Here is a 13,758-nt window from a genome sequence, read left to right as displayed (position 1 = left end):
GATTGCAGATCTACCAGTGTGAGATTGATGCCAATTCCTGCAACACAGTAGCATCAGGCCCCCTGACTACCACTGCCACAGACCTGGAAATTGATCCCTTAAATGGGTTTGTATTATCATTGTCTAGAACAATTCTCCCTGACACCTGCATGCACAAACAGATTTATAGACAACTGCACAGGGAGGAGAATGTGAATTCAATGCAGGCAGATTGAAACAAATTTACTCTTGATAATGATACTTTTACTTCAAACTGTATAAAATCATATGAGAAAAGCAGCAATACATCGTGGTTTTAAAGAGATTCTCTTAAATCCACTTCAGATTGGCTGTAAATTGTAGACAGGAGTGGTAGTACCATCACTAGAAATTCCATTTATTGTAATTTGGTGACTGGCAGGCTTGTCTATAGACGATCACAATACGCCTCACTTCTATAGAATATGTAAAATAATGAAAGAATTTGATGCTGACTGCGACACAAGAGTATTATGTAATGGAGCAGACGACAGCCTTATAGTTACCGTTACTAAGGCAGAGATGCCCATCCAGGATAAGATGTATGAGAGCAGGACATGATAATTCCATATCTAAGATGTTTCATGTATTGAATTCTCAATGAAGTATGTATAAGGACCTTGTTTTTCAACCTTCCTGAACTAATATTTATATACTGGTACTTGTGCGGAGAACATTGCCATGATTTATCAGATGTAACACAACCGTGTTGATTAATCTAGATCTTAGAGAGCAGACAGTCGTGCTGCTGCATCGCGTCTATCAAATTACAATAGTATGATGTAACTGAGAGTTAAGATGTTATAGTTAAGCCCAAAAACCTCAATTATGAAAAGCTGTTTTCAGAAATATTCTTGGAAAAACAGGATTTCATGGCAACCACCTACACACCATTGTAACATGTTGCATTATTGTTTTCTGTAGGTTTTTGTACTTCACCCAGAGCGGGGACAATGCAGGCCTTTACAGGATCGACACAGGTTACATCAGGAAGTTGGGTCATTTCTCCGTGCCAGCTAAACCAAAACTAGTGATATTTTGTCATCTCAGGGCATTCTTTATAGACCATGGCAACATGCAGCTTTATTTCCCCAATGACTCGCAGAACACCATGCTCACATCTTTCCTTGATGGAAGTGGTCTATTGGACCTGCGTAAGGGCAAGGTCGTGCGGCCAATCTACCGTAATATCACCAGCATGGTTTTCTACAATGGTACATTCTGGTGGACGAATGGCACCACTGTGATGAAGGAGGACTACGATGTCAACAGTGACATGTTCTACCTTAACCCCCTGCTGTTCTTTACACACCACTACACTTCCTTTAACCTTTACCTGCCGACCACTCAACCACCACCAGGTACATAAAGCTATATCAATTATTACATATACATGTACATACATAGTAACATTTTAAAGTATGGGCCTTTTATACAATGAATTATCATACAGTTTTGCCCTAGAAGTTTAATTGACATATTTCAGCAAAAGTTAAAAAGAGAGATGTAAATTTTGTTTATCTGGTATCCTTTTACACTTTATTTGGTATGACTACATCTCTCTCAATTCTCTTACGAACAGTTCCACATAGCCCACCCCAGAATCTACAAGCCCTGTTTACCTCTACAAAGGTCAAGGTCAAGTGGTCTAAACCACAAAAGTTATCATACCAAGGTAAGGGGGCATGGGCGCGGTGGCAGTACGAGGTAAGCATCATGATGGTGGAGACCCATGAGGAGACAATCTTAAGCGGCATTGATGAACGATCCCTTGAGCAGGTGGACATGGTTCCTAACAAAGAGTACACCATCAAGGCCAGAGCCTGCTGTAAGCTGGGGTGTGGGCCATGGTCCAGCGAGTTTGTTGGTCGAACTCTGCCCACAGGTAAGGGTCATAGGTGTGAGGAAAAACAATTGTACAGATATTTTAGTTGTTACAAGTTTATAAGCAGGTTGATTTTTAAAGTGTTGATATCAGTATATATTAGTTTGATTGACATTGTATGATATCAGTATATATACCCGCTCTATCATAAGATGCCTGTTTGATTGACATTGTAGCCGCGTCTGATGCCACATTGCTGTTTTCCTGGTGGCTGGGCAGGTCAAATAGACTGTTTGAGGTTAACATGTATGGCGAAAAAATCAAGATGGCTGCTATTGATTCAACTGCAAAGTTCAAAGGTATGTGACTTTGTCTTAGTGAAGGTATGTTCTTAGCTCACAAATCCAACACCACAAAGCTTCCATTGATTCTTATCACAATGATATATTTATAAATTTTCGATGAAGCCTTTGTTTTGTTTAATTCAGATTTTGCCTGGAGCAATAAAGACGTTTACTGGACAGCCAATGATGGAGGTGTGTACACTTGTGACAGAGCCACACTCGGCTCCTTCAGTCAAGTTGCCTTTACAGGAGAGTCCGTCTCAGCAATCACGTATGACTGGCTCGGGCAGAAACTCTACTGGTCCATCTCCAACCTAGGGGTGGTAAGTCTTGTTAGAAGTGGTGTATCTTGAATGAAACACTGTAAGGTATATTTAAAGAACCCCAATCCATCTGTCTGTAGTAATACGACAATTGGTAACAGGATGGATGACATGTATAGATGTGTTTCAAATCTTGATATATCTTAGGATTGAAAGTAAACGTGAGCCAACCTATCATTGTTTTTCTGTCCTATACAGATCCGTCGGTCATCAGTAGATGGTGGGTCTGTGGAGTTTGTGACCCAGGGGACGGCCCACCACATGGCTGTGGACTCTGTAGCAGGCCGGCTGTACTGGAGCACCACCAACACTCTCGAGTCAGCTGCTCTCAATGGGGAAGACCATCACCTCCACTTCTCAATCCCCTTCTTCTCTGGTAAACATGTGATCAGCCTCACTCTAAACCTGGACATGGGTATGGTGCTGTGGTATGTCAGGGGCTATAGAAAGCAAGAGTTGTATATGACCAACCTGGTCCAAAATGGTGATGATCATGATCCAGCACAACCTTACACCTTCATTGGAAGCTTCACCAGTATTTCTGAGTAAGTCAGCAGGGCATGTTAATGGTAGTTAATAGAATTGTTCATCCTTTGGGAGTGAGACAGGGATCTCAACCTGAGGGAGAAGATTCTTAAGTTGCTAAACACGGGGCTTGTTGAGTTTTTGGCAGCTTAATAATCTTACTCCGAAGATTGAGATTCCCCTGTCTCACTTCCATGATTACCTAACTGTTGATTATACCCCCGCAACGAAGTTAGGGGGGTATACTGGAATCGTGTTGTCCGTCCATCCGTCTGTCTGTAGACGCATTTTGTCCGGACAACTCCTCCTAAACCGATGGGCCAATTCTGATGAATCTTCACACAAATATTAATGATCATGGGTAGATGTGCATGCCACTTTATTTTTCTCAAAATTATGGTTGCTATGGCAACTGGTCACTATAAACAGGTTTTCCGATAAGAACCATAATTTTAAGTTTGTGCGGACAACACCTCCTAAACTAAATGGCCGATTTCAATGAAACTTCACACAAATATAGAGGACCATGTGTAGATGTGCATGCCACTTTCTTTTCTTTCAAAATTATGGTTGCTATGGCAACTGGTCACTATAAATAGGTTTTCTGATAAGAACCATAACTTTAAGTTTGTCCGGACAACTCCTCTTAAACCGAAGGGCCGATTTCAATGAAACTTCACACAAATATAGAGGACCATGTGTAGATGTGCATGCCACTTTCTTTTCTTTCAAAATTATGGTTGCTATGGCAACTGGTCACTATAAACAGGTTTTCTGATAAGAACCATAACTTTAAGTTTGTCTGGACAACTCCTCCTAAACCCAAGGGCCGATTTCAATGAAATTTCACACAAATATAGAGGACCATGTTTAGATATGCATGCCACTTTCTTTCTTTTTTTTTTAATTATGGTTGCTATGGCAACTGGTCACTATATTACTGGGTTATCTTAGTAAGCCTCTAATTAACAGTTCCAATTCACCATTGACTTGTGCAGATTGCAGGGGTATTAGTCAGCCATCCTGGCGACAGTTCTAGTTATTGATAATTGCCTAACTGTTGATTATCAATTGCCATTGTTGCCTAACTGATAATTATTGATTACTGAACTGATGATTATTGATTGCCTAACTGATTGCCTAAATGATGATTATTGATTGCCTTAGTCTTGATTATTGAATTAATTGAATTTAATTAGTGGTATAAATTTCTCAGGATGTCCGTACTGCACTACTACTCACACAGACTGTTCTGGAAGGACAGTGACAATATGATGGTGGTAGGAGATATGCAGTGTAACCACACCTCAGATGTCTATAAATACAAAGTGAATGGATTCACGGTGCTACATCGGTCCCTCCAGCCGTACCCAGGTATATGTTACATTTTCACAGATTATGGAAGGTGCCTTACATCACTTATTACCAATGTGGCACAAATTAGTTCTTAAGGGCAACAGTGATAATTCTGCATGAATTTAAACATACATGATTTACATGTATATACAAGAAACTTTGCTTTTTGCTTTATCAGTTGGTATGAATGAGTCCACCCTGATTATCATACCAAAGGCTGTTCCCATGGAAACCATCCAATGTCAAGGTCACTGGGCAGATTTCAACCTCACATGGAGTCCAGCCACCGTCACTTATGGCAAGATCTTCTACGAAGTGTCCATTGAAGTACCACAAACTTCCAACAAGAAAATGCTGGTAAAATATCCGTTATATACTGAATGGTATTTATTATCCCTGATTTGTCCAAAGCATTATTTATTTAAGGAGATGAAGTTTCTCTGTTACCCAGCCATGTATTTCTTTAATCTGTATGATGAGGGTGAGTTAGTTGACTTCAGATATTCATTGTACCTTTTGTTGATTTGTGTTGACCACTGTATATACTACTAGTATCAGACGAATTACAGTGGTGAGGAGAGGTCGTAGAAAAGTCATCTACATAGCTCAGTGTATTTCAGTTTCAGAAAATGGAAGATACCTGGTACAAGATGCCAAACTTGCCCCCATACAGCAAGATCATTGTATCTCTACGAGCCTATACTTACTGGGGTAATGGACCGGTCACCACGGTAACCATCTACTCACCAATGTCAGGTAAGACTAGAACAGAACATACTGTGCTTCTTATTAATTCTTGGCTGATTGAATTTACTGTTTGTGGTCAATTAATTATTTATCATCAGGTGAGGATATTGCTGTAGATGTTTGACGAGTATGAACTGATGCCAAGGACATCATTCCCTACATATTGACAGCAACATGTACAGTTTATACCTAAAGCTCAACTTCCAGAGCTGTCAACACACAACCACCTTTAAATATAGGCCCATTTTCTCCTTTGTGTAGTCCTTGTGGTTTCCTGATAGCTGTACATGTGTTTTTTTCCATTGTTTAACAGTGCCTGGTAAGCCACTACAACCACGCGTGTATGTAAACCCTTACAAGGATGCTCTCACTTCCCATCATGCACTGGCTGCTGACTTCCGCTGGATGAAACCGAACATCACCAATGGTCCAATCAGCCATTACAACATCTCTCATTGGTCAATGAGTGTTGAGAATGGTAAAGTGTTCGTGGTGACCAGCCCAGCCACTGCTCGACATTTTATCCTTGACAACCTACTCCCTAATGCCTCCTACTCCTTCCAGGTATTTATACTTGTCATGCTCAATATGGACATGTTGACATCATTTTATCTTTATTAAGAATAGCATGAGCTTGACCAAAAATAGATACATATATATTACATTTGTAATATCATCTAATGAAATGAACATCCTGTGTAGAGCTAGACAAGGTCATTAGGCTTGGTTTCTGTGTAGAGCTAGACAAGGTCATCAGGCTTGGTTTCTGTGTAGAGCTAGACAAGGTCATCAGGCTTGGTTTTTGTTTCAGGTGTGTGCGTGTACATTGATAGGTTGTGGTGAGAAGTCTGATGTCATTGTCGCACAGCAGGATGGTATGTTGTGATTTGTATTCTATTAAGTTCCTCATTCATCATTCTTTTTCGTGTCTTTAAGACAAAACTTAAAGTTTTAAAGCCTAATTGATAGTGTTATCGTTCTATCATATATGATATCTCTATTTCCTATTTTCTGTCCAGTTGTGCGGCCTGTCCCGAAACTCCTGCTGGCCACAGCTACATCAATTAAAATGGCAGAGATAGACAGTTCGGTTAATCTCTCTGTTGCCATTGACACCAGTGTGGCGTCTCGCGCTGTTACATACCAGGCCCAGGATGACCGGAAGTTCTGGATCACGGAGGATGGAATGTTGATGGAATCTGTGAATACTGACCAACACCCTGTGAGAACCATTGTTACAATATACCTACAAAACTTTCTGACATTTCAATGATAAAGATCAGGTTTAAACTGGACATTTTAATGTCCCCGCCATGAAATGGTGGAGACATGTAGTGTTACCCATGTCTGTCTCGTCCCGATACAATGTAACTAGTTAATCTCAGGTAATTCAATCCTCACCAAACTTTGTTTATCTTACTCTTATACATTGTTTTTATGTAGTTGATGAAGCTAAATAATTCTGGAGTGGACTTGTCACTTGACTGGATCAGTCGGACTCTGTATATCGTGGAGGTGGACAGTACTCGAGGAACCAGCTCCCTAAGGGCCTACAAGCTTGACCAGGGCCAGTACCTTGGCCTACAGGACCGGCCCCAAACCATTGGGGCCATTGTCGCTGACCCCTACACCAGGTCAGTGTTAAACAGTAGAAATGGTTGTGTGTTAGATTTGAGTGGTGTTTCATTTAGGTTTCATAGATACATATAAGTTTTAAAGTAATATGAAAAGATATAGATTTTTGGGTTTGTTTTTTAATACCCTGATAACATGAATGTCTATTTCAGCAATGTAATCTGGACAGAGGAAGGATTGAATAAAAATCAGTATACTGTTTACAAGATGAACTCCAATCTTGATACTGTATCAGTGTTCAGCACAATTCGGAGGCGGTTGCGTCGAGAAGTTACCTCCCTTCCATGTACATGCCCCATGACAGTGACAACAAGCAGCTCTCTGGCTGTGGACCATTCCAGTAACAACAAGATGGAGATGATACTGTACTACCTGAGTGCTAAGGCTCTTATAGCAGCTGACATAGATGGCTGTCACTGTAGGACCATCCTTCCGGGCAGTAGTGTTTCAGGTCAGTCATGAATCTGTGTCATATAGATGGCTGTTTATAGGTAGTATCTGTCTATATAGGTCATATATATATATATATACTGTCTATATAGGTAGTATACATATACTGTCTATATAGGTTATATCTGTATATATAGGTAATATCTATATATATAGGTAGTGTCTGTATATATAGGTAGTGTCTGTATATATAGGTAATATCTATTACCTTACACATCTAGACACCTACAGATGTGTAAGGTAATATCTATATATATAGGTAGTGTCTTTATATATAGGTAGTATCTGTATATATATACATATATGTAGGTAGTATATGTATATATACAATTGTAGGTACATTGTAGTATACATTGTATATATACTGTCTATATAGGTAGTGTGTATATATTTATTGGTAGTATCTGTATTTATAGACTATGTGCATATAAATTTTTGTGTCAAATCCCTTATATAGAATTTGGAAATCTATATAATTTGTATTCTGTGTGTCCTCAGACTCACCCCCTGATCTGCTCTCGGTTGACCACCTCTATATCTACTGGTACAACAAGGCAACTGGTCAGTTGTATGCTATAGACAAGGCAAACAATGCTGTAACTCTTCACTCTGTTCCTGGAGTAAATGACCTCCTGGCCTATGGGTCTCAACTTCAGCCACTGCCAGGTAAGTGTACCTGTCTATAGAGACCACTCCAGTCACTACCAGGTAAGTATACCTGTCTATAGAGACCACTACAGTCACTACCAGGTAGGTATACCTGTCTATAGAGACCATCCCAGCCACTACCAGGTAAGTATACCTATCTATAGAGACCACTCCAGTCACTACCAGGTAAGTATACCTATCTATAGAGACCACTGCAGGCACTACCAGGTAAGTATACCTGCCTATAGAGACCACTCCAACCACTACCAGGTAAGTATACCTGTCTATAGAGACCACTACAGTCACTACCAGGTAAGTATACCTGTCTACAGAGACCAATCTAGTTATTATCAAGTTTGTATAACTGTCTACAGGGATCACTCAAGCCACTACCAGGTAAGAATACCTGTCTACAGTGACCAGTCCAGTTGTCATATTGGAGGTACTTGTAAATGTTGAGTCCCATATTGTAGGGTCCTGCACTATCTATATATCACATGTCAAACTGCTGATCTTTCAACTGCTTATCATTACACATATAATTTCCCAGAATGCTTTGTGTTGTGACAGGTCTGGGATGTCTGGATCCGGGTCCATATAATGGTAGTATTGTAATGGTACACCACACCAATTCCTCCCTCTCGCTCCTCCTAGAGGAGGTAGACTGGCCAGCAGAGTGTGACACAATCTCTCACCCAAATACCAGGTACACTGTCTTCTTCAGACAGGGTTCCCATGGAGATCGGTGTGGAGTGGACGGCCATGACTGTCAATCACAGGTAAAGTACAACTTATATACTGTTGTGTACTGTAAGATACCTACAGATGTGTAAGGTAATAACAATGTATAGACACCTACAGGTGTGTAAGGTAATAACAATGTATAGATACCTACACTAGGGTAATAACAATGTATAGATACCTACAGATGTGTAAGGTAATAACAATGTATAGATACCTACACTAGGGTAATAACAATGTATAGACACCTACAGATGTGTAAGGTAATAACAATGTATAGATACCTACAGATGTGTAAGGTAATAACAATGTATAGGTACCTACAGATGTGTAAGGTAATAACAATGTATAGATACCTACAGATGTGTAAGGTAATAACAATGTATAGGTACCTACAGATGTGTAAGGTAATAACAATGTATAGATACCTACACTAGGGTAATAACAATGTATAGATACCTACAGGTGTGTAAGGTAATAACAATGTATAGATACCTACAGATGTGTTAGGTAATAACAATGTATAGATACCTACAGATGTGTAAGGTAATAACAATGTATAGACACCTACAGATGTGTAAGGTAATAACAATGTATAGATACCTACAGATGTGTAAGGTAGTAACAATGTATAGATACCTACAGATGTGTAAGGTAATAACAATGTATAGATACCTACAGATGTGTAAGGTAATAACAATGTATAGATACCTACAGATGTGTAAGGTAGTAACAATGTATAGATACCTACAGATGTGTAAGGTAGTAACAATGTATAGATACCTACAGATGTGTAAGGTAATAACAATGTATAGATACCTACACTAGGGTAATAACAATGTATAGATACCTACAGATGTGTAAGGTAATAACAATGTATAGATACCTACAGGTGTGTAAGGTAATAACAATGTATAGATACCTACCTAGGGTATAACAATGGATAGATACCTACACTAGTTCATAACAATGAATAGATAATACAGATGTGAAAGGTAATAACAATGTTATATCCCTTACACTAGGTTAACAATGTATAGATCCTACAGATTGTAGGTAATACCATTTATAGATACCTACACTAGGTTAAATAACAATGTATAGACACTACATGTGTAAGGTAATAAAAATGTAATAGATACCATACAATTGTGTAAGTAATAACAAGTATAGACAACTACAGAGTGTAAGGTAAAAACAATGTATAGATACCTACAAGATGTGTAGGTAATAACAATGTATAGCTACCTACAGGTGTGTAAGGTAATAAATGTATAGATACCTTAGGTAATACATGTATAGAACCTACACTAGGGATAACTGTATATAACACACTGTATAATACACCTACAGTGGTAGGTAATAACAATGTAAGATACCTACGATTTGTGTAAGGTAATAACAATGTATAGATACCTACAGGTGTGTAAGGTAATAACAATGTATAGATACCTACACTAGGGTAATAACAATGTATAGATACCTACAGGTGTGTAAGGTAATAACAATGTATAGACACCTACAGATGTGTAAGGTAATAACAATGTATAGATACCTACACTAGGGTAATAACAATGTATAGATACCTACAGATGTGTAAGGTAATAACAATGTATAGATACCTACAGGTGTGTAAGGTAATAACAATGTATAGATACCTACAGATGTGTAAGGTAATAACAATGTATAGATACCTACACTAGGGTAATAACAATGTATAGATACTTACAGATGTGTAAGGTAATAACAATGTATATATACCTACAGGTGTGTAAGGTAATAACAATGTATAGATACCTACAGATGTGTAAGGTAATAACAATGTATAGATACCTACACTAGGGTAATAACAATGTATAGATACCTACAGATGTGTAAGGTAATAACAATGTATAGATACCTACAGATGTGTAAGGTAATAACAATGTATAGATACCTACACTAGGGTAATAACAATGTATAGATACCTACACTAGGGTAATAACAATGTATAGATACCTACACTAGGGTAATAATAATGTATAGATACCTACACTAGGGTAATAACAATGTATAGACACCTACACTAGGGTAATAACAATGTATAGATACCTACAGATGTGTAAGGTAATAACAATGTATAGATACCTACAGATGTGTAAGGTAATAACAATGTATAGACACCTACACTAGGGTAATAACAATGTATAGATACCTACACTAGGGTAACAACAATGTATAGATACCTACACTAGGGTAATAACAATAACAAACAAATCAGTACAAACATATATATATAAATGTAAGGAAAAACAGATAATCCAGTAATATCCACTGAAGGAATGGTTTAAGATAGGTGAAGTTTTTTTCTCTTGTCTCAGACATCATACAATCGTCAGATGACAATATCCACCCTGGAGCCGTATATGGAGTACGTGGTTCATGGAGCTGTGAGTAACTACTACACGGAAAACCTGGATAAGGTTTTGAGTGAGCCCCATGTGTTTCGTACCAAGGTCGGAGGTAAGTCTGTAAATAATGATAACTGTGTTATTGGTGAGAAAATCTTATAATAAAATGCTGATCTCTACCTTTAATGTTACAAAGAGAAAATTAATAGCTCTAAGAGTGTTTAAAAAGACATTAACTCTGTGGATTGGGTTATAATGTCCTTGTATTGTTTTCAGTGCCTTCTCCAGCAACATCTGTGATCCTTAAAGTGTTGAGCTTCGACAAGATGAGTGTAAAATGGTCACCCCCACTTCACACCAATGGTCCCCTAGAGGAGATCACATACAAGGTCAAATGGACAGTGGTCACCAAGGGTCAGACTCAGGAAATGGAGATGACCCCTGAGATAGAACTACCCACCAGTATAACTCGAGTCCCTATTCACATTGTCACCCTTACTGACCTGCTTCCTAACCACCAGTATAAGGTCAAGGTCAGTAGTCAAGTTTAATACTATAACAATGGCCAGCTGAGTATAGAAATTTAAACAGAATGCCAAGGTCAGAACACAGTGTCAGACACACAATAATAGTGTCAAGGTCATGAGTCAAGGTTAAATACAGTAGTTATGTCAAGGCCAAATACAGAGTACAAAGTTCAGAAGATAAGTATAAACACATAATAACAAGTTTAAGGTCAGTTATCAAAGATATAAACATACAAAAGTAAAATCAAGATTAACATCAATTGCCCAACAATCAATACCAAAGTTTAGGTGTATAAAGACAAACAATCTTCTTCCCAACTCATGTAAATGTGCTAGTATTTGTCTCTATATCAATTTTGATGCAGATCCTGGCTTCCAACAAAGAGAAGTTGTTATACAGTGAGACGGCTGAGGTGAAGGCCAAGACCTACGAGGGCATGAGAGACATCAAACTGCTGGACAAGTCAGAAGATACTTTAAATGTTTCATGGGACATCCCTCAGGACAAGAGCGTGTATGCTGTCACCTTCATGTACTACCCGGTAATACTGCAGTCTATTGTCCAGCTTGTACCTAGGAACTACGTATATACATAAATATTGTATGAGAATGTGAGATGACATCGTCTCTAGTTACACCTTACTCTTGTGTATGAGAATGTGAGATAACATTGGCTCTAGTGACACCTTACTCTTGTGTATGAGAATGTGAGATGACATTGTCGCTATTGACACCTAACTCTTGTGTATGAGAATGTGAGATGACATTGGCTCTAGTGACACCTAACTCTTGTGTATGAGAATGTGAGATGACATTGTCGCTATTGACACCTTACTCTTGTGTATGAGAATGTGAGATGACATCGTCTCTTAGTGACACCTTACTCTTGTGTATGAGAATGTGAGATGACATTGTCGCTAGTGACACCTTACTCTTGTGTATGAGAATGTGAGATGACATTGTCGCTATTGACACCTTACTCTTGTGTATGAGAATGTGAGATGACATTGGCTCTAGTGACACTTAACTCTTGTGTATGAGAATGTGAGATAACATCGTCTCTAGTGACACCTTACTCTTGTGTATGAGAATGTGAGATGACATTGGCTCTAGTGACACCTAACTCTTGTGTATGAGAATGTGAAATGACATCTTCTCTAGTGACACCTTACTCATGCGTATGAGAATATTAATGTGAGATGATGACTGTAAGATCATTGTTTATTATCTATTACAGATAGAAGAGGTTGAGGGGTCATTGATAAAGATGAGCCAGACCCAGTTTCCCCAAAAGTCCAAAATCTACAGCCAGTGTAGATATCTGATTAGTCACCTCCAGCCCTACACCCAATACAGCGTCAAACTTAGGCTGGTTCTGACTGGTCTACTGCGTGTCGACTGGCCTGACGATGACCGCTTTGTTTTTAGAACTAAAGGTATTGCCTGCAGCATCAATGTGTTCTAGTGTTTGTTATACAATCTAAGTAATACTACATCTCTGGTTTGTCCTATCTGATTTACAGAATCATATATTGAGTCAATTAATATTAAGAGATATTTTGGTTGTAAATATAGGTAGCAAGAATTTAATTGAAAAAGTTATCTAATTAAATGTTAGCTGTACATGAGGAAGTGTCTTTGTCTTTCAGCATCAACTCCCCTAGAGCCCTTCCCACCAGAGGTACAGAAGCTTAAGTCCCAGGTGTATGTAGTAGTGTGGACGGAGCCGCAGGTCAATGGAGAGAGTATATCGCACTATAGCCTCCAGTACAGACAGACGGACAGCGACACCTGGGAACAGGCCTACAACGGCACAGAGCTGCGCTGGGTCGTCGACAAGGAGGTCACACCGCCTGGCCATGACTATGTATTTAGGGTCAAGGCCACAAATGAAATCGGTTGGGGACCTCCCAGTAACTCCAGTCTGACCTTCACATTCATAGGTATGCTTTCTATTTATCAGCCATCATGTCTGACGGAGTAAAAAATCTCTGTATATATATTGTTGGATGTTTGTACTTGTATAATACATGTATGATTTACACTAAGATTTAGAACTTGATACCAAAACCAAACCTGATGCTTACAATGTTAAATTGATATTACAGAGGCCCTTGTGGCCACAGACAACTCCATCATTGTGTCTATTGGCCTGCCTGTTGGACTCATCCTCATCAGTATTGTCATACTTGTAGCCTATTGTTATGGTAAGTTTTACACTAACTCTTA

General features: G+C 38.9%; 2 protein-coding genes across 3 annotated transcripts in view; both read left to right on the top strand.

The window, feature by feature from the left end:
- Positions 1-3,059, top strand: part of LOC117328480 (proto-oncogene tyrosine-protein kinase ROS-like) — a 132,407-nt gene extending 129,348 nt beyond the window's left edge. Inside the window, exons 11-16 of the mRNA XM_033886014.1 lie at positions 9-106; positions 943-1,379; positions 1,601-1,903; positions 2,080-2,202; positions 2,332-2,510; positions 2,709-3,059. Coding sequence (XP_033741905.1) covers positions 9-106; positions 943-1,379; positions 1,601-1,903; positions 2,080-2,202; positions 2,332-2,510; positions 2,709-3,059 — 1,491 coding nt within the window. The remainder of the gene's footprint in view (positions 1-8; positions 107-942; positions 1,380-1,600; positions 1,904-2,079; positions 2,203-2,331; positions 2,511-2,708) is intronic.
- A 1,198-nt stretch (positions 3,060-4,257) lies between these two features.
- Positions 4,258-13,758, top strand: part of LOC117328169 (proto-oncogene tyrosine-protein kinase ROS-like) — a 31,477-nt gene continuing 21,976 nt past the window's right edge. For both annotated transcript variants that reach the window (XM_033885576.1, XM_033885577.1), the window contains exons 1-16: positions 4,258-4,409; positions 4,570-4,748; positions 5,012-5,147; positions 5,452-5,702; positions 5,950-6,013; positions 6,158-6,360; positions 6,582-6,772; positions 6,926-7,224; positions 7,722-7,889; positions 8,442-8,650; positions 10,973-11,114; positions 11,279-11,535; positions 11,895-12,071; positions 12,767-12,965; positions 13,179-13,472; positions 13,638-13,736. In XM_033885576.1, coding sequence (XP_033741467.1) covers positions 4,307-4,409; positions 4,570-4,748; positions 5,012-5,147; positions 5,452-5,702; positions 5,950-6,013; positions 6,158-6,360; positions 6,582-6,772; positions 6,926-7,224; positions 7,722-7,889; positions 8,442-8,650; positions 10,973-11,114; positions 11,279-11,535; positions 11,895-12,071; positions 12,767-12,965; positions 13,179-13,472; positions 13,638-13,736 — 2,971 coding nt within the window. In that variant the 5' untranslated portion in view covers positions 4,258-4,306. The remainder of the gene's footprint in view (positions 4,410-4,569; positions 4,749-5,011; positions 5,148-5,451; positions 5,703-5,949; positions 6,014-6,157; positions 6,361-6,581; positions 6,773-6,925; positions 7,225-7,721; positions 7,890-8,441; positions 8,651-10,972; positions 11,115-11,278; positions 11,536-11,894; positions 12,072-12,766; positions 12,966-13,178; positions 13,473-13,637; positions 13,737-13,758) is intronic.

The sequence above is a fragment of the Pecten maximus genome, chromosome 5 (assembly GCF_902652985.1).
Source record: "Pecten maximus chromosome 5, xPecMax1.1, whole genome shotgun sequence".
In the NCBI taxonomy this organism is placed as follows: domain Eukaryota; kingdom Metazoa; phylum Mollusca; class Bivalvia; order Pectinida; family Pectinidae; genus Pecten; species Pecten maximus.
This window is presented reverse-complemented; position numbering and strand designations above follow the sequence as displayed.